This window comes from Andrographis paniculata, unplaced genomic scaffold, assembly GCF_009805555.1.
Source record: "Andrographis paniculata isolate CXL003 unplaced genomic scaffold, ASM980555v1 Contig65END, whole genome shotgun sequence".
In the NCBI taxonomy this organism is placed as follows: Eukaryota; Viridiplantae; Streptophyta; class Magnoliopsida; order Lamiales; family Acanthaceae; genus Andrographis; species Andrographis paniculata.
Window position 1 is genome coordinate 1,553,025 of NW_026137601.1, and position 25,000 is coordinate 1,578,024.

At 36.7% G+C, this 25,000-nt stretch overlaps 4 protein-coding genes across 9 annotated transcripts; 2 read left to right on the forward strand and 2 right to left on the reverse strand.

The window, feature by feature from the left end:
* Positions 1–647: 647 nt before the first annotated feature.
* LOC127262146 (V-type proton ATPase subunit H-like) lies at positions 648–7,757 on the forward strand. Of its 6 annotated transcripts, none has more exons than XR_007841063.1 (15): positions 648–830; positions 1,073–1,198; positions 1,648–1,750; positions 1,838–1,910; positions 2,262–2,327; positions 2,410–2,524; positions 3,371–3,532; positions 4,053–4,178; positions 4,335–4,460; positions 4,967–5,146; positions 5,279–5,567; positions 6,457–6,781; positions 6,914–6,989; positions 7,445–7,538; positions 7,720–7,757. XR_007841063.1 is itself a non-coding variant. In XM_051290685.1 (12 exons), exons 1-11 carry the CDS (start codon positions 795–797, stop codon positions 5,525–5,527), a joined length of 1,362 nt encoding a protein of 453 aa, XP_051146642.1. In that variant the 5' UTR covers positions 648–794; the 3' UTR covers positions 5,528–5,567; positions 5,650–5,828. The 6 variants fall into 6 exon arrangements, 2 of the variants coding, with proteins under 2 accessions (XP_051146642.1, XP_051146641.1); XR_007841064.1 differs by having other exon boundaries at positions 6,527–6,781; XR_007841066.1 differs by lacking the exon at positions 6,914–6,989.
* Positions 7,758–11,178: 3,421 nt separating this feature from the next.
* Positions 11,179–14,007, forward strand: LOC127262145 (transcription factor GTE7-like). The gene is made up of 4 exons (XM_051290683.1): positions 11,179–12,944; positions 13,052–13,322; positions 13,420–13,619; positions 13,734–14,007. The coding sequence occupies exons 1-3, from the start codon at positions 11,442–11,444 to the stop codon at positions 13,476–13,478; spliced, it is 1,833 nt and encodes a 610-aa protein (XP_051146640.1). The 5' UTR covers positions 11,179–11,441; the 3' UTR covers positions 13,479–13,619; positions 13,734–14,007.
* Positions 14,008–14,480: 473 nt separating this feature from the next.
* On the reverse strand, positions 14,481–20,782 carry LOC127262143 (rDNA transcriptional regulator pol5). The gene is made up of 9 exons (XM_051290681.1): positions 20,665–20,782; positions 19,775–20,399; positions 19,076–19,201; positions 18,806–19,003; positions 18,326–18,550; positions 17,116–18,234; positions 16,535–16,822; positions 15,623–16,085; positions 14,481–15,488 (listed from the first exon to the last, which is right to left on the reverse strand). The coding sequence occupies exons 2-9, from the start codon at positions 20,363–20,365 to the stop codon at positions 14,614–14,616; spliced, it is 3,885 nt and encodes a 1,294-aa protein (XP_051146638.1). The 5' UTR covers positions 20,366–20,399; positions 20,665–20,782; the 3' UTR covers positions 14,481–14,613.
* Positions 20,783–20,934: 152 nt separating this feature from the next.
* Positions 20,935–24,139, reverse strand: LOC127262144 (heat shock 70 kDa protein, mitochondrial). The gene is made up of 6 exons (XM_051290682.1): positions 23,956–24,139; positions 23,375–23,442; positions 23,213–23,291; positions 22,561–23,127; positions 21,871–22,491; positions 20,935–21,785 (listed from the first exon to the last, which is right to left on the reverse strand). Exons 1-6 carry the CDS (start codon positions 24,028–24,030, stop codon positions 21,159–21,161), a joined length of 2,037 nt encoding a protein of 678 aa, XP_051146639.1. The 5' UTR covers positions 24,031–24,139; the 3' UTR covers positions 20,935–21,158.
* Positions 24,140–25,000: the final 861 nt, after the last annotated feature.

Sequence of the window (25,000 nt, forward strand, 5' to 3'; positions counted from 1 at the left end):
AACCGAAGAAATAATATTTCACATTAAATATTGATTTTTTATAATATAATAGAATATGGTATATTATATATATTGAAATTGTATGAATTTTTCTTTATTTGACAAATAAACCTAATATTTGATTGTTTTTTATTATTTAATTATTATAAAATTTTAATAAAATTATTTTATTTTAATTTTATAAAATATCATATTAAATTATCATTTAATTAAAAATTATAACTGAAAAAAATAAATCCAAAAAGTAGAGAGAAAAGTAAAAAACAAACATCCAATTTATTGGTCTAATATTTTGATTTGAAAATTTTTTATTTAAATAAAATATTAAAAATTATATTGATAATATTTTTATATTAAATATTGATGTTTGTAAAAGTGTAAATATATATATATATATATATTAGAATTATGTAAAAAAAAAAAAAATTATGGGTAAACAACCATCATTTCTAAATAAAATAATTTTATCAGAGGAATAATTATATAATAAAAAAACATAATAAAACAACTATTCCTGAATTGTAACTTTCTTATAATTTTTAATTTTCATAAATTCCAATTAAAACCACTTTGAAGCGTTTAATAAAAGATAAATAAGTAATAAGTAAATTATTTTTAAAGAAAAAAAGATTATATACTAAACCAACCTTATTTTCTCTCTGCATCCAAAGACATATGTGTATGAGAGAGAAACGATAATTGGGGATTCTGTGGATCGTATACTCATCTTGTAGCGATTCCGATTCCGATCTGTAGTGAGCAATTAATCGGTTTACGAATTCTGAATCTTGAAAATGCCTGCGGATCAAGGCGAGCTCTCTGTTGAACAGGTATGTTTCCAGTTGAAATCTATACAATCCTTTTGTAACTGCACGACTGGATGTAAATCGGCCGGCGCCGGCGATTCGTGTGGCTTATTTTTGGTCCGGAGTGTTCGCATTTGCGTTTGATAAGTTCGTTTTTATTAATTGGTGATCTTTGTTGTATTGTGATTTTCTTGTTCGTCGAAGGGGGTTTTGGTGGTGGATCATTTGTTTTTGAATTTTGACCGTGTTGGTTTTATCCTGTGAAGGTATTGCGAAGGGATATTCCATGGGAGACTTATATGACCGCTAAGCTCATATCGGGGACGGGGCTTCAGCTGCTGCGGCGCTACGACAAGAAACCGGAGAATTACAAGGCTCAGTTACTGGATGATGTATGATCAATTCGAACAATTACTGCTTCTAACTAATTATCTTGCTGCCATATACGTAAATTTTGTTGTTGAAAACATATGAAATGCTGTTGGTAAAAGGAAAGTTATTTATGCTGTTTGTTAAGTAAAGTACTCTGACTTTTGTCTGGTTTCTTGGTTAAATATGTTGTTTGATGATTAGTTATGTAGGAGCTCTGCGCGTAATGCTTTTGCTATTTTACAGTAATTAGTTACGCCACCTATGATTTCCCCGGAGTTGGGTCCATGTAATATGAGCTGAAACCTGATGGGCGATTATAATTAGCTTCTGTGTTTGATTGGGTTTGATATGATGAATCTGTGGTTTCTAATTCATTGATCAAGTAGTGGTTAGGGGTTCATCAAGCAAAGTCGTGTGAATGATTGGTAATAGGTGTTCTCTTAGTTGCTTACGGAAAAATTTGTTGCAGGATGGCCCTGCTTATATTCGTGTTTTTGTTAGCATCCTGCGTGACATATTCAAGGAAGAAACTGTGGAGTATGTTTTAGCCCTGATTGATGAGATGCTTTCAGGTAAGAGTCATACACATAACCCTTTCATTTGCTTTTATCATTTCAAGTGACTAATATCTTTCGTTTCTTGTGCTTTTTCAATGGCAGCAAACTCTAAAAGAGCTAGATTGTTTCATGATAAGACTCTTGCTGATGAGGACATATACGAGCCTTTCCTAAGGCAATGATCTCCATTCACTTATTGTTGCATGTTATATCTAGTGCTGTTCACTTAGGCCTTTCAGATGTGTTTACATATGTTTTCCTCGTGTTTGTACTTTCCCAAATCAGCACACTATGGCAGAGCCACCTATTATCGATGATAGACAACAAATAAATATTGTAAATATGTTTGAATTTCTATAGCTGTTATGTATTCAACCTGCATTTTAATATCTGAAAATTTTAAGTAATTTCTTACATTTAAGTATGATGCATTTTTTTGCTATGTAATACACAATTGGAATTTTGTGTTCTAGTGTGTTTCTTTCGTATAATAAAATCGGCATGCTCATCCTTTTTTACTTTGCAGGTTGCTCTCTGAAGGTAATTGGTTTATACAAGAGAAGAGCTGTAAAATACTTTCTTTGATAGTGAGGTATGCCTCTCTATTTATATCTTATTAGTAACACTTGGTTTTAGATATGGCTTACATACCATTCTTATTTCTTCATTTCTAGTGGAAGACCTAAAGCTCAGGATGGTGCTATTGCTAATGGAGCATCAGGTTCAAAGAAGAAGATCACAACTATAGATGATGTTTTGAAGGGACTGGTTGACTGGTTGTGTTCACAGGTTTGTCTCTGTGCTCCTAAATGCATTAGTTCTCTTCTAGGAGATCAGAAATGGCATATTGTATTCATATTCTAAAAGGGGGGCCTATATATGGTCTTATTTTCTTGTATGGTATTAGTTTTACTACAACCGAGACCTCAAAAGCTTCATTTGACAGTTTGTACTATTGATTTTCTTAGAAAGTAGTGATCAAGAGATATATGTGCTCTAGGGCATTGGGTAACTACTTCTTGATCAACAGTTAATGTCATGCCCCTTTGTTGATCCTGTTATGATGCAAATTCTGTGTCCAAACAACTGATGGGCTTGGGATAAATCAAATCGTAACCACCATTTTTTCACATGCTGTTTTTGTATCATGGTGTTTGATGCAAGTAGCAATTAAAGATATATATCGTGAACTCATTTGATGCAAGTGTCTCCTGCTATGTAGTTATTGTTGCATGAGTTTTTGTAGTTAGGGAATAGATGCTGAGTTCAGCAGTTACTAGAAACATCTATATAAAGTCCAGACTGTTGTGAGTCCTAAGACAATAACAATTCAGCCAGAAAAAAGGGGAAAAAATAAGTAGATGAAGTCTCCATGGGTAAAGCTATTTTCCTTCAAACAGCAATAGGTTTTCGATCATGACATCATAACAATTCAAGAGTTCTGGGCTTTGTTGATATCAACATGGTTGCAGGAATTAATTTTATTGTTCACATCGTATGTTAATAATTTCACTAATTACTTGGTCACTCATGAATATCATATAAGTAACTATTAACAAAGGATATACTGTTAGAAATTAAAATAGCAATGAATCAGATTAGAAAGACTTGTACTTATGCTTTTCTACCATGCAGCTGAAGAAGCCATCTCATCCTACTTGTGGCATTCCTACAGCTGTTAATAGCCTAGCAACCTTACTGAAGGAGCCTATTGTGAGATTTTCATTTGTTCAAGCAGATGGAGTGAAGTTGCTCATTCCTCTAATTTCTCCAGCATCCACTCAACAGTCCATCCAGGTAATGTTACTGTATGTTTCACATGTACCCTACCTTCTTCTAGGATAACAGATTGAAAGTTTTTCCTCCAAAATGATAATTTAGTTTCCAACAATATGAACTGAAAATTCTCCTTAAAATAATTTCTGTTAAATAAAGAATACTCAGAATTGTATTCCCTAATCTCAGCATCCATAAAGACTATAGACAACAGTTTTTCTTAAAGATTGTGTCATATCTAATTCATGTTACTGTTCGATTGTAATAAGATTGTTCTATTATTAGTGAAGTATATGTAATCTAGAGCATAAGGGGAGACAATTTGGATAATTATTTTCTTTAAAGTTGTATACACGAAAAAATTCAAACCAACTAATATAGAAACTGATACATCCAACTAGTGGAATGGATTGAGTAGTTCCTACCATTCATTTACATGGTATTTCATTCCATTCTAGATGTAAAGTTGACTAGCTTGTTCTTCATTGGAGTAATATCTTGTTCCTGTGACTTGATAATATTTTTCATATGTTGAGAACAGCTTCTCTACGAAACCTGCCTTTGTGTATGGCTCCTGTCCTACTACGAGCCTGCTGTTGAGTACTTGGCTACTTCTAGGTGCTTGCCGCGGTTGATTGAAGTGGTTAAAGGTTCCACAAAGGAAAAAGTAAGTTATATAATGGCTGTTTCTTTCATGGTTTAGTTTATTTAAGAAAATATCCCAATCTTGATAGACTTTTGATATCCGCTGTATGTTGGCTGTGGACTATACATATTACTAATCTTCCACTGGGAACTGAATAATCTGAATGTCGACTTGCAGGTTGTTAGGGTGGTCATCTTGACTCTTCGGAATTTGCAACACAAAGGGACATTTGGTGCTCAGATGGTGGACCTTGGACTGCCACAGATTGTTCAGAACTTAAAAGCTCAAGCATGGAGTGATGAGGTGAGTATTTATTTAGGGTTACAAACTCATAATTGCTTATTTATCATTTCAAACAGAAAAGGAAAAGACCCTATAAACAAGATATCTAAATATCCTTGAATTTGATGCTATTCTCATACCAATAAGCCTAGAATGGAATCAATGTTGTATTTTCTGTGATGTGTGTTTGTTTGCGGGTTTGGATTTTGGATTTGAATAGTAAAAGTTTTAAATTGAAATAATTATATGATGTGATATAGATAGGTGTTAATGTCATATTTTGAATGTAAAAAGTTATTTTTAGTATAATAAAGAAAATATAAAATAGATGTTTAATCTGATGTTTTTTTGTGGGAAAATTTTAGTGAATAGTAGAAATTTTGTAAAGTTTGATAAAAGAACACACCCGAATTATTCTAGAGTCCCCCCAAAGTTTAATTTTTCTCAAGCATAGTGAATTTGAAATTACGGTCCTGCTGTTCTATCCTGTTTCAATTGCCTTTTGTACATATTTTCTTTTTCTGCAGGATCTACTGGAAGCTCTGAATCAGCTGGAGGAAGGTCTGAAAGACAACATCAAGAAGCTCAGTTCTTTCGATAAGTATAAGCAGGAGGTTCTCCTTGGACATCTCGACTGGTCACCCATGCACAAAGACCCTATATTCTGGCGGGAGAACATCACAAGCTTTGAGGAGCATGACTTCCAGGTATAAATCCCCCACCGTTTAATGACCAGAAAACTTCTAATCCCGACTATACTTAGACTTCTATTAAAATGCTTTCCCGGCACATTGCATTCATATTCACCTCTCTTTTTGCAATAACATTATTATTTGCAGATCCTAAGGGTCCTTCTCACTATCTTGGACACATCCACCGATCCCAGAACACTTGCTGTTGCTTGCTATGATCTCTCACAATTTATTCAGTGCCACCCCGCTGGACGCGTCATTGTGACCGACCTTAAGGCTAAGGACCGTGTTATGAAACTGATGAATCACGAGAATGCCGAGGTCACTAAAAATGCCTTGCTCTGCATCCAGAGGCTCTTTCTTGGTGCCAAATATGCAAGCTTTCTGCAAGCATGATTCTTCCTACCACAAGCCATCAATTCTACAAGTTCACAAGGTACCTTACCTACCTACCTGCCTACCTTTGTTTAAGGTTATATGTTAATTATTTTGGATAATTTCAATGGCTGTTTGTGCAGTTTGTACGATGAAAGATTTTACTATAATTCAATAAGTTGACAGTGGTTCTTGTCATCACCTGTCACTCTGCCCATCACTGCTGTTTTTTTGGGTTATACATTTTTTTCCTAATTTATATATCAATATTTTGTCACTTTATTATGGAGGTAATTCGACTTCAAATTTCCCTTTGCTCTAAGGTGTGATTGGTTTGCATTTTTGTATTTAAATAGTCTGTTTAGTTATAGTGCTAATTAGCATATTATTTTTATTATACGTATTTGTATTATATTATATTAATATATATCATTAGAAATAGTTACCTAATTAGTATTTGTACAGTATGTTTTTTCTAGAAAAACTAACTTATTATTTTTTAAGTGCCAGCGGAGATTGTATAATAAAAATTTAGAAAATATATTTTAAATGCCTATTTAGTGCAGTTTTCACATGTCAGAGAGGTGCAGAGCGCACACACATACCAAAGCAAGGCAAACAATTCTTTCTTCGCATTTTGAATGTTTTTGAATAAAAAATAAAAATTTAATTTTATATTTTATATTTTAACTAAAAATTGTACTCTAATTATTTTAGAGTTAACAGTTTTGATTGGTTAATTCTTGAAAATTCCTACAATTGTCTGATTTTAGGTCATTAACAATGAAATTAATTTACGAAGTTTCTATTAAGTATTATTTTTTAATTAAAAATAATGAGAAATTTTAATTTTCAAATTATAGCATTTTTTTTTTTTCGAAAATAAAACCCAAAAACGCATCTCATCCTCACCCACCCTAAAATATTCCAAATTTAATTATTGATCACAGATGGCAAGAATTTACGAAAAGACATGAAAGCATTAATAATTGCGTGCTCGTGATGTGGCGTAATTATTAGGAACACACCAGAAAAGCGCCACACAGTGAGAAGTCGCATTATGAATTGAGAAAAGTCGCATTTATGAATCGCCGCCACGTGTTAGGTTGACAGTAGCGCTTTTCGCGCGGCAGATGAAGTCGTCATTAATCGCCCGCGCAAAAGGAGTTGGAGAAGAAGACAGTGATTGATGATGGTGTTGATTTGAATTCGAATTCCGAAGACGGACCGAAAAGTTTCCAGAGCATTCCTACGATCTCATCCCTGCTTCCTCTGGTTGGTTCTCTCTTTCCGAGGGAAAATAATTCTATAATTCTATGCACTTCAAATCAAATCAAATTTGTTATCTCCAGATAGATATATATGTTTGAATCTCCAGTTTTTTTTTTATTTTGTGTTGTTTTTGAGAAATTACCTCGGTTGTGATTGATTCTCTGGAAAATGAACGAACCGCCGAAGTATGCTTATCCCTACCCTCCGCAAGGTAAGTTTGATCTGTTTTCTTATTCGATTTTTCCTTAATGTGATTATATGTTTCTCTAATTGGTGAGATCTATCTACTGGAACTCTGTGTTTTGGAATTTTGTATGTGTTCTAAGTTTTTCCTATCAAAGGATTGGGTAATTCTTCCTGGTTTTCAGTCTTCTGATTGTGATTTAATCTGTTAGTTTGATATGACTTCTCTATTTGGCAAGGAAAGGAAAAGGTTGAGGTGAATCTGTACATATTACAGAGATGAAAAGGAATTGTATAGAACACTTTTGTTCTATACCGATTTGATTTTCATTTACTGTTTGAAGTAATTAACCAATCCTCTTCCAACCAGAGTCTTCTATCAAAATCCTTCATATAAAATCACTAGTTCACAGAGTCACTCATCTCATCCAGATTAGGGAAATCCATCCGCATGACCTGCATAACCTCATAGTTATGGCACAGGTTACTATTACCAAGGAGCTCCTCCTCCTGTAATGGCACCGCCACAGTACACGGCTCCCCCTCCGCAAAGGCAAATCGGATGCCTTGAAGGATGGTACATACATAAACACACAGCTAATTAATTCCTAGTTATCGATCTCTACAGATCGCCCTAATTTAGTTCATAGCTAGAATCCTATTTTCTTCTTCTTCTTCTTCTTCTTGAGCTACCTGATCTCCTCCTCCTCTATGATCTTTCTAATTAACATACCTTCTTCAATGATTTATGCGTGTAGCCTTGCAGCCATGTGTTGCTGTTGTTTGATCGATGAATGCTGCGACCTCTTGTATTTTTTCTAGCACTTGCTCTGGATTTGCTTCGCTTCTTCCCCAGGAGTTCATAAATTCATGGCTTTGTTGTATATATTTTTTTAGTGCTACTATTATGTGTGTATATATATATATATATATATACTTGCAATTTTGTAATAGCATAATAGGAAAAAAATATTTACACAATAATTTTAGAAATTCTAGCACTATTTAATATTTCAAAAATACAGTAGTATCATATTTATTTATATATATATATATAAAACACTAAATATTAAATTTTAATATTTTTAAAGTCTTTAGTGTATGTTAATATTGATGTGTTGTTTACGTGCGTAAAATTAACTTTTAATATAATATAAAAAATAAAAAATATATATTTAATTTGATATTTTATTTTTTTTTAAAAATTAATAAATAATTGTCTGATAAATACTTCTACAAGATATATGAGTAAAATACACTAATGGGGAATTTGATATACTTCATTAGAATATTTTGTCCATTTTTTTGACATAAGAAGAGGTATAATTAATAAATAATTAAAAATTTATTAGTGAATATAATTATTGTATAATAAAAATAATTATAGATTAAGTTTAAGATAATTGATTAGTATAATTAAAATTTAAAAATTATAAATTAAATTTTTTAAAATAAAATTAAAATGTATAATTCTTTAAAAAAAAATGATAAAATAAATGAGACGGACAAAAATGGAAAAATGGACATGAAAAGTGAGAAGAAGAGAATATATATTTATATATGAAATAAAATGTTGTTAGCATTGACTTTTGAAAATGTATTTTTGTTTAATGGAGTAGTTTTTAATTATTAAGGAGGACAAATTCCAATTCTACTACTTGAAAATATCTTCTATGTTGAAAATATCTGATCGTTTTTACGAAGATTTTTTTATGATAACATGATGTTTCCATTCTCCTGTGGCTTCCTTTTAGTTTTGTTTAAAACTTTTTGTCTAATTATCATTGTATTTCAATAAAATATATACAATATAGATAATATTTTATAATTAATAAAATTATATATAATATAAATAAATAAATATTTTTTTCGTCCATCAAATTTATTTTCACATTTTTTTTTAATCTGTACGTTAAATTTATCTTATTACTAATTTTGATAAAATCAATAAAATATTTAGTTATTATCCTCTATTCAACATTTATTTACAAAAAATATCATTAGCTTTATTACATTTTATCTCTTTGTTTACTTTAATTTCTAACTAAATTTTCAAAAACACTCTCAACTATCTATCACTTTTTTAATAAAATATTCATTTTTCTTAATCTCCATGTCGGACCAAATTGTGCTAATTTTAGTGGACAAAGAGAGTATTTATTTATTTATAATTACCTTCAAACTAATTTTTTAAAAAAATGAGAATTTTAAATATAAATAAAAGGTTGAAAATTTAATTTAATTTATGTATATTTGTTAATTGTGTTTAATTTAAATATAAATAAAAGGTTGAAAATTTAATTTAATTTAATAAATATTTCAATACTAATATAAACAAAATGAATATAACGGGTGACAATTCATATTTTCGGATCGTGATTGTATCGACTTGAGCTGTGGATATAAAAAAATTCACTTATCCATAACTTGATCGGAACCAAATTTTCAATCTGAAATTCGAAATTCAAATAAGGCATGAATTTTATTGAATCAAATTCATATCAATATAATTTTATTTCAGGTTACCCGATAATCAACCCAAAGTACCTCACACAAGACAAATTCGAAAATCTAAAAACTAACACAAATTATTTATAATTTTAATTTTTTTTATACTATTTTATTTGTAACATATTATAAAAATAATAATTTAGATATAAAATAAAATCAGATAGAGTTTGAGTTTCTTGTCATGCGGTGCCCTAGTTTTTATATTTAGAATGATCAGGTCAATTAAAAACTCGGACCTATCTAATTAAAATTTTGAATACTTGAACTCCAACCTAAATATTTTTGGATGGAATAAGTTTGATTTTTAATAAAATATATTATTTCTGTTACATAAAAATATTTTTACATTATTTTATAAAAAGAATTTATATAATACATAAAAATAGAAATATAAATATTTAGCAAGAGAAACTTTGTAATTAATGTTAAAAAAAAATAGGAAATACTAAACAAGGATAAATATATTTATCTATCAATGAAAAAAGTTGGAATAAAAATTTTAAGCAAGATGGTATGCTAAAATGAAATAACTCTCTATTTATATGACATTTTTGTTAAAAAGAATTCTTATTCTAATTGTGCGCTAAATATAAATAAACTTTTTTTATGACAATAAAAATATTTTATAGATTTAAATAATAAAAAGAATATTATATGCATTTTTAAAAAAGAAAAAAATCTAATTAAACAGAGCTTAATATTTTAACTTTCGGATTTGATTTTAAATAGTAACAAATCCATTTTTCCCAAATGTGGAGACTACTTCTGATGACTATTTCAAATTTTCACCCACCCAACCACCAACCATACACATACATACATACATACCTCATCAATATTCACGGCGAAGGAACATGCTAGAATTGCAGAACCCTAAATGCACACCAAATTCACCTCAAATGCAACCCAAATTCAATTCAAAACACCGCATCTCCTGCAGCAGCTACGGCGGAGGCGACACATCCTGAGGCTGATCTGCGGATTCCGACCACCATAACTGGATGCTGAAGGATCTAATCTCCGTAAAAGCAGCTACGTTTCGTCTTAGACGACAAAAAGGTCGTGTGAAGGGAGATGGATATAGCTGCAAATTAGTAAGTAATTAAAGGACTCCTCCTCCTCTTCCTACCTGTTGGAAATTTCTGAGCCGCGTAGGCGTAGCGTTGGGAAAGGCTTCGTTCATACGTGACCGTCACCTATATATATATATATATCAGATCGGATCGCCTATTCGCCTCTCCGTGTTGCTTTCCGCCATTAATGATTTTGATGTCGATGGGTCCGGCGATCTGCAATCGTTTTATGGTTTTTCAATTATGCCCTCAGGCGGTTTTCACATTAATGAGGAGTACAGACTAAGCCTTGGAGGGGTAATTAGGTAATTCTACTTTACATTGACGAGATCCTCCTGACGGGTCACGTGCCAAAGCGGCTTTCCTTCACATTCACGTCTTTAATGCCACGTCACTATGGGACCCACCTAAACCATCAGACGCAGTTCCCACTACATCTGGTGGTTGTGAATATGCCACGTGTTTAAAGGACTTAATCTGGACCGTCGATGACAGATGCTTCGGTCAACCCCCCGGCCAGCAGACAAATCCATGTGTGCCGTTGGATCGTCGGTCCATTATCGATCGACGGACCATACACTGCCCGAAATATTGACGGGCAGCTTAATGCGCCTTTAAGAGGCAGTCCATGGCCTCCTCGTTTCCTCGCTCAAAAACGAAACCCCAATTCGTTTATCGTCAGTATTAGGGTTTCGAGAATCTCTCTTTCGATCTTGTAGTCGGTTCGATTTAGATATGCTAGGGTAATCGTTTTTTGTGATTTTCGGAAGTTGCGCGGATGGCGATTCGATAGTGGTTTTTGTGGCGGGAGGTGCTTGCGGCCGTCCAGTTCGTGTTTGTCGGAGAAATTGTGGCCGGAGATTCGCCGGAGCTGAGTTGCACCGTCGGTGCTGTATATGGCGTCTGCGGTGCTAGCGAGCCAGAATGAGACTAGCTGGGGACACATGGCGAAAATTCCGTATTCGAATCCTCATTTGAATGGAAACCCTAACCCCAAGAAGAGGCAAAAGCAGTTCCACCACGCCGCCGGGAACGGCGCTCTCGGCCGTTACCATGGAAACGACGCTGATTCCCAAGTCGTGACGCAGAGCGCCTCCGACGACGGCTATTCCTTCAACCAGACCTCCGGCAGCCGCAGAGACGCTAGTTACGGCGCGTATATGACCTTCAGCGTCTCGTCGTACACGAAGGCCGAGCTCCACGATCTCCGCAAGCGATTGTCGTCGGAGCTCGGTATGATTCGTGATTTACGAGATCGAATTGATTCCGGTCAATTCAGCAGAGTCGAAAACCCTAGATCTCAACCCAAGCCGAAAAAAATCCCTGGGAAGAAAAAGCCTGTTGCATCGCTGGAACCTGTTCCGAAGAAATTGTGGAATTTAAACGGCAACGGAAGTTTGTGCGCTCCGGCCAATTGCGAGGATCTGCTAAAGGAATGCAGCAAGATTGTGGCTAAATTGATAAAGCACAAGTACGGTTACGTTTTCAAGACGCCTGTGGACGCCGTGGGTTTGGGGCTTCACGATTATCATTTAATCGTCAAACGCCCTATGGATCTAGGTACTGTGAAATCAAATCTTTCCAAGAATTTGTATGCGTCGCCTGTTGATTTTGCAGCTGATGTGCGACTAACTTTCAACAATGCTATGCTGTACAACCCTAAGAACGATCCGTATAATGTAATGGCCGAGCAGATGTTGGCCAGGTTTGAGGATTTGTTTAAGCCAATACAGGAGAAGATTAACAACACCTTCGTCGATCCAAGTGACAGGAGATTCCATGAGTTTAGGGTTAGTGATGAACCGCAATTCTGTGGAAATGTGGAATTGCAGGGGAGCTCTTTGAGCAACAGAAGTAATCAGATTCCAACATTTGCAGCAAAAAGGAAGAAACCAAAATCGAAACCGCCTCCAGTTCCTGTCGAGCAAGCGCCAGTGCAAGCTCATTCCAGTGCTTCGACGCCGTCAGATCCTCCTATCCCTCAAGCAATCGAACGGCCATCCGAGCTTATGGAAATGCACCATTCTCCGGCCATGGCGGCCCCTACCTTTGCTGGGAAAGACCAGAAAATCGGGAGAGGGTTGAAGCTTCCGAAGCCTAGAGCTAAGGATCCTAACAAGAGAGAGATGACTATGGAGGAGAAGCAGAAACTTGGACTTGGATTGCAGGGTTTGCCTCAGGAGAAAATGCCTCAATTGATACATATTGTGAGAAAGAGGAATACACATTTGGCTCAGGATGGCGATGAAATTGAGCTCGACATCGAGGCCCTCGACACAGAGACTGTCTGGGAGCTTGATAGGTTTGTGACCAATTGGAAGAAAATGGAGAGCAAGATTAGGCGGCAAGCTTTGATGATGAACAACAATCCTGCAGCCGATGATCATGCCCCAGATATGGTATTTCTTAGTAAATTAACTTTCGAATTTTATTTAATCAATCTTTTATCAGTTATAGATCGAAGAATTATTACTCAAAGGTTTCCATTGTTGTATGCATGTGTTAGGGGGCGATGAGTGATAAGAACGAGGAGGATGAATTGGGGAAGAAATTCAGGGAGAATGAGGATGAAGATGTGGAGATTGATGATGACATGCCGGAGGCGACGTTTCCTCTTGTGGAGATCGAGAAAGATGAAGGGCCCGGTGGTTGTGGTGGACAAGAGGCCGGTCAGAATGACGAGGGCCGTGGCATCGGCACTGGCAATGGCAATGGCAATGGCAGCAGTAGTTCGAGCAGCTCTGGGAGCTCAAGCAGTGATTCGTCGTCATCAAGTGGTATTGATGCTTACTATTCTGATTCATCTTGCATTTCAAGTATGTGTTGAGGAATCAAAAGTATCGAAAATGGGGGTGTGTGGGGTTGTTTTTACAGATTCTGATTCAGGGAGTTCGTCGGGGAGTGATTCGGATGCGGATGATGCACAGTCTTGAATTTTAGCCAACTACTACTACTACTACTACTACTCTCTCTACTAGGATTTGAGAAATTAATGTGGTTAAATCAAACAACAACAACCAACAACCTGGTGAAGGAAGGGGTTGGGAAGTGCATTAAGTGGTTATCTTGATGAGGTATATTAGTAATGATATATATATATATATATATAGATGAAGGATTTGTTTGGTGGGTGTTATGAATTTGTTCATATTTTGTTGAACTAGAGGAAGTTTTTGTTCCTTTTGCAGGGTGGTGGTGGTAAATTCAAAATGTTGATGATGATGGCAGACTGAGTTAAAGAGTTGTTGATTCTCGAAATTTTATTTGTTTGGATGGAAATCAAATCAATCATCGTGTTTGGGGAAGAAGGGTGAAATCAGTCACATTCTTCCTCCTCTGCCTCTGTAGATAAATTTGTGTGGTAAAAAGAATACTACTACTACATACTATCTTCTACTATTCCTATTGCTCTAATGCTACATTGTAAGTACAGCTTGTTAATGAAACAGTAAGGCTTTTATAGTTTTGTGTATTTAATTTATTTATTTTCTGGATTGTATTTATGATCAACAAGGATATGATGATTGTGGGAGTGGTAGTCTGTATGATAATAATAATAATAATAATAATGATAATTACAAGTAGGCAAGATGGGAAAGACAGACAGGGCACATGAGAGGGGTTTTCTCTTTTGGTTAGAGAGAGATGTTTAATGAACAGAAAACCTATGCACATATGGAATCTTGCCATGTGCATTTTGGTGTGTCATTAGTTGGTTGTTCTAAGTTTAAAAACAGCATGGAAAGAAGTTCCAGTTCATGAGTGCTGGAGATATGTGGTCTGTTTCCTTTCCTATTCTCTCACTCTCTCTCTCTCACTACCTAAACACAACATATACATATAGAGAGAGAGACTAGGCAAAAAAATATATGCATCTAAAGTGTCAACAACGTTCCAAATCTAACAGCGGCATACTATTAAAGAAAAGCATCAACTTATAAGAAGAAAAAGAAATAAGATGTGCATGTAGATAGATTGCAAGTAGTGTGTATGGTCACAAATAACAACTTTATAATATAACCAACCTTAGCTCTTACAAAACATCATATAGTTCTCACCTGAATCTCCTCATTCTTCTTCTTCTTCTTCTCGCTTTTTAGTCAGCGCGAGAAAAACCTCTCCGAGTTGGGACTTACAAGCCGCATAATCGTCTGGTTCCAAAGACTTAAGAAAACTAGCGGTCATGTTAAACGTCACAATAATGTTTAGTACCTTACCGCAAAATTTGCGCACATCGGCTCTTCTAGACTGCTTTTCGGGCATATTTGTCACCAAGTACTTGATCAAATGGCTTAGTTTTGGGATGTGGCTTTTCAACATTTCCGATGAGGGCTTCTTTGCACTTTCATCTCCATTGGAAGCATGCAAAGTTTTTAATATCTCTGTAACCAATTCTAGGGCTTCGACTTGGCGAAACTGAGACTTAGCACTGCAGCATTTCTCGAGAAGGAACCCAAAGAGGTGTTGGCCAATCCACGGTTGTCTCTTGAAGATCTCTTTCAGGAACTCACATTTCATTTGAGATTTTTTGCTGTCAAAGTAAGCAACTAAAGCATTCTGGAATATATCGTGTACCCGCTGCAGCTCAGACTCGGGGAAGTTTCTAGCATGTATGATTTTCAGAATCCAAAATATCGAACTCCGGGCAAGTGAATTTACTATTTTGTAACGAGTCCATGAGGCGGATTGTTTCTTTTTCGATGGATTGGAAGCACCTTTTTTCCTCTTGAAAGGTTTTGCTGCCAATTTCAAGTACTTCTCGAGGAGAGGCTCGAGCATTGCAAACTCAACAGAATCGCCCCTCGGATATTCCTTCGCTTTAAATATTTTCTTCTGTATAATGCCCCAAATGCGCTGTCCGAGCTGTTCGCTTCCTTCTGTTGTTTGAGGATTAGTATATGCTTGAGCAAGGTTGGAGAATACTTTTAGCACCTGTGGTTTGCCTGCAAACATGATAACAAAATCAAGCCCTACGTAAATGTTCGATTCATTTTCAGCAAAACTTGAGAAACAATATGTAGTAATAATGAGTATTCTTTTTACAAACTCGAGCAAAGACATGAGGATCATAGCTTGCCTGGGTTTTCATGAAGGTAAATCTCCAGCAAAGAGAGTACGCGGAGCTTAAAAAGTACGAGCTGAGAATGCGCAGTTTCGCCTCCGGCTTGGTTCTTCTTTTCCCTAAATATTTGGGCAAGATAAGTATCCATTCGGAACATTGCGTCATCATCCATTCCTTCATCAGAATCCTCATTGTCGTCGTCATCTGAGGCCTCGGGAAGTTCAGCTGAGACAACACTAACTTTAGCACCTGCCTCTGAATCATCTGTCTGCTCTTCGCTGTCGGCAGTTTCACCAGTCTCTGCTTCATCAGATTCTTCTGCTTCTTCAACACCAAGAAGATCATCTTCTGCATCATCATCATCGTCTTCTTTGTCATCTGTTTTCTGATGCCGAGCCGGTTTTAAATCCTTTTTGATGACCCTCAGCATACGAAGTAAGCCATCATCCGTAATATCGACACAGAAGTATTTGAAAACCTGTAAAAAGATTCTGTAAGTTATTAGACTGGAAAACAACAAAAGCAAAATGTTATGGCACCATGACTACCATATACATGATCAAGCAAGGAATGCTGTAAACAGGAATCACTGAAATTTAGATTAATCTGCCGAGTGCCAACCTTGATTGATAAATGTAAAGCTCATTACAGAGAAAAGATTGGAGTTCGTGCAAATTAAAATTCAAACACAAAATAAGTGAATCATTTTGCTCTTACTTCTACCATTTGAAAGTACTATGTGTTCGCACAAAGCCCATTTTGGTAAAGTCATCAATTTTGCTCATAGTTCCACCATTTGAAAGTACTAGTGTGGTCGCACAAAGCCCATTTTGATAGAACTCATTCAATAAACCTTTTGCCTACTCAAAGACCGAAAGAATGAAGGTATAAAGATATACATCGCTTTATACTTAAAACCCAACATACCTGCTCAATGGCAGATCGCATGGGAGCTGATGACTGTGGCAATAGAGAAAGCAATGTATCGACAAGTACATCCATCAACTCAGGTGCATCCTCCCCGTCAGATTCATCCTCTTCAGAAGATGCTAGAAGATCAGAAGAACCAAATGCTTTTTTACAACACATGACAAGTTCAGAAGCAGCTTCGAAGCATTCCCCAGGTCGAAGTAGGATTTGGAGCAGTAGTTGGATTAATAGATATCTCATAGCGTGCAATTTGCTTGCATTTGGAGCAAGGCCACAGTTGCGTTCCTATAGTATAAAAGAAATATGTAATATGATCGATGGTGCCTCTGGCATACTAAACATCATGTCGAAAAATAAAATAAACTATATTTCAGACTGTTGTCTAAAACAGTCGGGCTTCACAATGTTGAACAAAATAGCAAATTTAACCAGCTGAATATGACCCAAGAATTAAAAGAGGAAATAGGGGAGGCAAAAAAAATAGAGTAGGATAAATAACAGTAAAATATATATATATATATATCTACAAAATCTACAGTTGTAAATATCACATAATACAAATTGTAGAGGCGGAGTACCTCTTTTGATAGTTGACTTTCCATGGCCTGAAGTTTCTTGAAGGCTTTCTCATCATCAACATTCAAGGCCCTTGATAAAGACACGGAAGGAATATTGTTCAATATGCCAACAAACCGCATAAAGTATGATCCAAGATCATTCGTCTCAGCAATGGTCGGGCCATTGGCACCCTCTCCCTTTTGAGCATTTGCAAGCAAAAGCTGTAACTGTTCAATACACATCTGGCACAACGCATTAGGTATAGCTGACTTCGGCCACCTAAACTTCTCATGCAATTCAAAAGATGTCACCTCAGTCCCAAGTGATGATGAAAATAAACCTTGAACAGCCAGAAACTTCAAGATTTCTTTCTGGACACGGAACCTTGCATCTTGGTCAAGCTTGACATGCTTTGAAACACTAGGAAGGCATTCAATAATCCAGGTCTTAAGGAATTCAGAAGTTCCAAGTGAACCGGCTGTCTCCTTACTTTCAGTGAAACCTATCTCAGAATTATCATCAGTTGTCTGACTTTGATCTGAAGGTTCCTCTGAAGAGCTACCTTCATCCAGAAACATGTTCATCAGATTTTGAATGAATAGGAGACAGCCAGACTCAGTTTTGAAATCTATGATCAGATCTTTCACCGTTTTCAATCTGGTGATGGAATCAAATTTCCCATTACTGTGCTTTTGCAGAGTTACAATAACTTCAACTCTCCTAGCATCATCATGGACTACCCATTCTGTCAACTCTTTGAGGAAATGTTGGGCGACTTTATAGAGCCAAGAATCTTTTGTTGAAAGTACATCCATCAGGCATTGGACAATCTTGCCCGATAATACAATATGCAGACAAGAAGCAGGAAGTTTTGGAAGAAGAAGCAACAGCACATCAAATGCTAGCCTTTTGCGATCATGAGATGATGGTAGAAGTGATCCTTCAATAATTACTTCACAGAAAGACTTAAGATTTTTCTCAAGATCATCTTCAGCTGAACCGAGCTTGCGACTTTTTTTATGCTTCTTGACGGATAATAGACCTGATACCGAATCTGCATCTGGTAAAACATCAGGTAAGAGATAACTAGCCAATACAGGCCATACTGAGTGCACTCTTGGTTGACAGAAGGTAGACTCCTGCAGTATGTCATAATGCACATATTAAATACATGGTTGAACACGCCTTAACAAAAGTCAAATTGGGTAACAAAACAGAGATGAACAGCACCTTTAAGCAATTCGCAATATTGTTCAAATGGTCGGCAGAGAAAAAATCTCTTTTGCTATAGGGGGAAGGAAGTAGTTTCCCACATTTAAAATCGACATTAACCTTCTCTCTAATTTTCAAAGCAAGAAGTAAGGCATCAGGATTTCCAGTTTTAGTTGCTCCATCAAACCACTCCTCCAGCTCTGGTAACTTAAGCACATGATTCAACACTGCTTCAACTGGCAACTGAAACATCAATGCAGATTTAGTATTCAGCTGAAAGGCAATAAGTTCAGATAATACATATAATGGACCAAAATAGGAGTATAAGATAACAGGGAAGAACAGAAAGGCATAAAAACACACACAAACTGTCAGACAAAAGATAAAATGCTAAAAGAGCTCTAAAGACATCATATGATCATTCATCAAGTAAATGGACATTAAATGCCAGCAAGGAATCAAAAGGCAGTAGTAGATTTAGCACTGTAAGGATATTACCTGGTCGACAAGTTCCAATATAACTGATACTGCAGGCTCCCGTAAGTATTGTTTCTTAACAGCAAGGGCAAGAAGGCAATTAGTGAATTCTTTGATGTGTGGGCTATTATTATCCAAGATCCATGCTTGGGTAAGCTTTCCAGATCTTGCAAGAGCCCCATACGAAAATAAGCGACCTAATAAACAGTCTCTAGCCTCCTGTAAAAGCATGTTAAAAATTAGGCAAAACATCAACAATTTTGAGTTGCAAAATTGAGGAATGTTGCCTACCTGACCCTTTGTGCTAGATGAGAGATCCAACAAGGTAGGAATTAGCTTTAACAATGACTCCAATTTAATACTAGAAACTGAACCAACTAATATTGAGAGACCTAATGCAAATCCTTGCCTTGCACACTGCAAAATAAACATAAAAAATTAAAATTACAAGAAAATTTGGCAAGAAAAACCTTTAAATAATTGGCATCAGAACATATGCAGATAATCTTTTATGAAAGGCAGACCAACACATACAAGAAAAGAATGGATGGCAATAATGATGCCAACAATACTGCACAAAATAAAGAAAATTTAAAATTGATCACACTACAAAACAGATATTTTCTAGCACTAATGACTCTTCAGGCATGTCACAGTTTTGAGTACTTAGTCCTACCTTACCACAAACTCTTCATACAAGATAATGGAATGGAATCCATTCAGCTAATTCTAAAATTGGAAAGAAGTGTCAGAAAGTTCATAATTATATACTATGGTGAGTTAGCAACCACTGTAAACCAATCAATGGGAGCATGCATTCACATGATTTGCCAAGAATGACACATTAGGAATTTGTAACAGTAAATATGCAGACATTTTACACAATAGGACATAAGATAGCCAACTAATAAGCCTAACTCGAGATTCTTTCATTCACAAATTACCTACCTAATGGTATAAGCAAGTAGAAGTGTAAAAGTAAAATCCCACCTCTCTTGATGAGGATACACCACGAATAAGCCTCCTTAAAGCATATCTCAAAGATGGTGCCAAGTTATTTAACCCATCATCCTTCTCTGCTTCTAGCTTCGACTTATCCTCGACATCATCCTTATTCTCTAACTTATCGTATGCACTTTGAACTTCTTTTAGCTCAGTCACCAACGAATTAGCAGCTGCTTTCCTGATACTTGCATCAGCAACCGCCAGATCCTTAAATACCCCAATGTGAAACTCAGGCAATAGCGGATTGCCACCACCACTTGTTCTAGCTACCTCATCTCCGCCACTTTTAAATTCAACTTCCAGTTTGCTGGGCACGGACGGGTTTCTTAAGGCCTTTGCTTGTTGCCGTGCTTTATTCAACATCCTCCTTCTTTTAGTATTCTCCATGTGATGCATCTCAGACGATTTCCCATCATCCTCATCGTCAGATGATTCAACAATATTTACTCTTTTCTCCTTCTTCATCTTCTTGCTGGATGGTCCTGCACCAGCATTATCAGTATCTGAGTTCTGCACTTCATTCCGCACAACTCCAGACTGTCCAACAGAACTGGATTCCCTCTTTTTGTTACTCATTACGTCAATACAGATTACAGATTACAAAAATTATCTGCAAACACACCAATGAACAACGTTATCTCGCACAATACTTCCAACGACAAAATTAGGAGAAACCACAATAAAAAATAAAAAAAGAACACGCACACAACAGGACTGGTAGCATCTAGCCGCACCATCTCAAATAATCGATTGACGAACATCCCTCACAGTATACACCACTACTTATATATTAGTGCAGGATAATTAAAAATCACAACTAACTTGCTCGTTTTCCAAAATAAGTAGCAGAAACAGAAAGCTGAAAAGACGCTAACCTATCACCGACGTCGAAGAAGCGCGGCAGTATTGACGGCGAGGCAGAAGCTTTGTTCAGAGATGGCAGGAACAAGAAGAGCTCCCAGTAAATGGAGGCAGACGAATGGCTGGCTCACCTTTGCATATAAACCTACACAGTGATCCACCCTAATTGGGCCTAACCAAAAAGGCCCAACATGGCAATATGTGTCATCTTATTGGGCATCCTAAATGGGCCTCTAAAATAATCTTGTGGACTATTGAGTTCACAACCTATCTAGTTCGGTGTAATATAAATTATAATAAAATTGAAATTCACATATCGAAATACATAGTCCATATGCAAATGACATCCAATTTATAATATTTATTGAATGAATAAAAGCAGTGAGAGCTAAATCTGGAAACAAACCTAAAAAGCCTGTTTTGGTTAAAAACACAGTATCGCCAAAAATTGCCTTACAGCTAAACGAGCTCCTCAAAAACAAAGGGTCACAAAAATTCAATCATTTGTTTACTTCTTTACTTCCTCATACTCTGCCTCCGGCGCTTGGCCTTGGTCGCCGCCGGAGCTTCCGCTGCTGCCGCTCTGAGAACTGCCGCCGGACATGTGCTCGCCGATTTTCGACACGGCCTTGTTCGCCGCATCGATCTTCGCCTTGATATCGTCGATGTTCTCGGACGCCATTGCGCTGCGGAGGTCAGAAATGGCCGTCTCGATCTCCTTCACGACTTCGCCGGGGACCTTGTCTTTGTACTCGCTTACGCTCTTCTCGATGCTGTAGATGGTGGTGTCGGCGGTGTTCCTTACGTCGATCAACGTCTTCCGCTCTTGATCCTTCTGGGCGTGCATTTCGGCTTCCTTGACCATCTTCTCGATCTCGTCCTCGGACAGGCCGCCCGACGATCGGATGGTGATCTGCTGCTCTTTGCCGGTTGTCTTGTCTTTGGCGGAAACGGTGACGAGTCCGTTTGCGTCGATATCGAATGTGACTTCTATCTGGGGGGAGCCTCTAGGAGCTGGAGGGATGCCCATGAGCTCGAATTCGCCGAGGAGTTTGTTGTCGGAAGCCATTTCGCGCTCTCCTTGCAGCACTTTGATCCCGACCTGTGTTTGATTGTCTGCTGCAGTCGAAAACGTCTGGAAAACAGAACAAGAAGAAAACAACGATGGACCGATCAGTAAACGGCAATCAGAATCGAGGAAATGCACAGCAAACGCTCACCTGACTTTTCTTTGTAGGAATTGTGGTGTTTCGGTTGATCAGTCGGGTAAAGATGCCGCCGAGGGTTTCGATACCGAGCGAGAGCGGAGTGACGTCAAGGAGAAGAAGTTCCTTGACATCTCCGCGGAGGATGCCACCTTGAATGGCAGCTCCCATGGCTACTGCCTCATCGGGATTCACTCCTTTGCTCGGGGACTTGCCGAAGATGTTGGAGACAACTTCCTGAACCTTTGGGACGCGGGTCATCCCTCCGACAAGGAGAACCTCGTCTACGTCCTTGGTTGAGATTCCGGCATCTTTCAAACAGTTCTTGCAAGGTGCCTTAGTCCTTTCGATTAAGTTGCTCACCAGGGCCTCGAATTTGGATCTAGTCAAGGTTATGTTCAGATGTTTGGCGCCAGATGCATCGGCAGTGATGAAGGGTAAGTTGATTTCGGTTTGGGATGTTGATGAAAGCTCGATTTTGGCTTTCTCGGCTGCCTCCCTTAGTCGCTGAAGAGCGAGCCTGTCCTTAGACAGATCAATGCTCTCTGTTCTCTTGAACTCGCTCACTAAAAACTCTAGCAAAGCATTGTCGAAATCCTCGCCTCCCAAGAATGTGTCGCCATTTGTGGCTTTCACCTGCAAATTAAGCATTTGATCACACAGAATCTTGACGGGAAATTATGGGTATGGTAAAAGTGATTTTACCTCAAACACACCATTCGATATCTCCAAAATAGAGACATCAAAAGTTCCACCTCCGAGATCAAAAACAGCAACAAGACCCTCTTTGTTGTTCAAGCCGTAGGAAAGAGCAGCTGCAGTGGGTTCGTTGATAATTCTTTGAACATCAAGACCTGCTATTCTGCCAGCATCTTTGGTGGCCTGTCTCTGGGCATCGTTGAAATAAGCCGGGACGGTGATCACAGCCTTGTTCACTGACTTCCCGAGGTATGCCTCAGCAGTTTCCTTCATCTTCGTCAAGACAAATGCACCAACTTGACTTGGGGAATACTGCTGCCCATTTGCTTCAACCCAAGCATCTCCATTAGGCGCCTTGACAATTTTGTATGGAACCATCTTCATTTCCTTCTGCGTCTGAGGATCATCAAACCGCCTACCAATCAGACGTTTGGTCCCAAACAGCGTGTTAGTTGGATTTGTTACAGCTTGCCGCTTTGCAGGAGTGCCAATTAACAGCTCCCCTTTCTGACTGAATGCAACAACTGATGGTGTTGTCCGTGCACCCTCAGAGTTCTCGATTACTTTTGGATTCTGAGAGGAAATGAATCTTTTTTTCAGCATAATGAAAAGTAGATATGAGCAATGAAAGGAAAATTTTAGGCTGCAAGAGTAACACCTTTCCCTCCATGACAGAAACGCAAGAGTTTGTAGTGCCCAGATCAATGCCAATTACGTCATTTCCAGCTGGTTTCGTACTGTAAGGCAAAGAATATGAACCTCTATGATTACCTCAGAAAGGCATGTAGCAATAACATTAGGACCCAAACAAGATACATACCTGAAAGGCCTTGCAAGACCTGCCCATTTGTTCCCCAATGTCCATGACGGTTTGGAGTTTCCAGTTAGCTGTAAATGAAACACAAGATCAAGCCATCAATTACCGAACCCCTAATTAAGTCAAGTAAATCACCTCAGAAAATATGAAAAAAGTGAAAAACATGGAGAGAAATGAAGAAATTTTGCACTATAAACTGATCTCCGAAAAAACAATTATAATGAAACAACTCTCAAATTATGCAGACACGTAGTTGCTAATTTGTGTGTTCTAGCACAACAAACACAAACACAAATCGCCTTAGAGAAAAAGCTTCGGTATAGATACAACATGCTTTCCTCTATTCTTTAAGCTTATACTTTCAGATCATTAAATCGACAGCTAGTTCAGATCATAACAACCGTTAAAATAACCACAAAATTTCACAAAGTACAGCAACAAAAACACCAGTAACACATTTACCGGTGTCAAACATGTAACACTCACATGGCCAAACCAGAAATAACACCAGATCGAGAGTAAGGCAACCACGATCGGACAAAATTAAGTATCGAAAACATGAAGCTCGAGGAAACTAAGCATACCGTCTTGAAAGCAGAAATAGGAGCCGTTGACAATTCACGGCGACGAAGAGATCTGAGCAGAACAGCAGTCGCCATTGAAAAGATGGAGGGAGTAAATCAGAGGCTCTGGAATTTGGTTTCTCAGAGTGGCGGTAGGGTTTAGGGTTTATGGAAAGAAAACTAACAAGGAGGAGGCGTATTAAAAACTGCTGGAAATGAAAGCAAACTCGGACCCGGTCAGAAGGTTCTAGAGATGTCTCGCGTCACTAAATCGACACTCTCCACACAATTTTTATTTATTTATTTTATCATTTGTTTTCATTTCAACTATACATTTATTTATTATTCCTTGGAGAGGAAAAGTTTTACAAATTTAAAAGGACAAAAAAAAATAACGGCACAACACACTACATATTTATATTAAAAGAATTTATCAGAAATTTAGGAATAAACACCGAAAAATAATAGTAATAAATTCAATGAGATTATTGTGTCGGATTGAAGCAATAACTGAAAACAATAGATACCTACAAAAAAATGTCGCATGAATAACTACCTATGGTGTTAGACTTTCTTTTTTTAATTTTTTGTGTTAGTAAAAATCCACAAAATATTTTATTTATTATATGAAATATTTGGATTAATTTAAAGACAAAACACTATATTTGTTCAAATATTATGTTTAGATCTAAATAAAATCTAAATTACTTAAATTTTATATAAATAAAAGATATAAATAAATAATTGAGTAATCATTTATTTTTATAATTTTTTTAGAAAATTATATAACAATTTGTTTTTAAAAAATTATAAAACAGAAGATTAGACAATTATTTATTTATTTATTTTATTAAAAAATTATTTAAAATATATTTTTTCACGTATAAAACTTACATATTAATTTCATATTTACAATCAAATATAGCCTTGGACGAAAAAGAATGTTTCATCCAAACTTACATTAGACTTCACCCACAAAACAAAACACATGATATGTAACACGCCGAAGTGCTAAAAATATTTAGTTTTTATTTTTTTAATAACGTGAGAACCGACAGTCACTGCT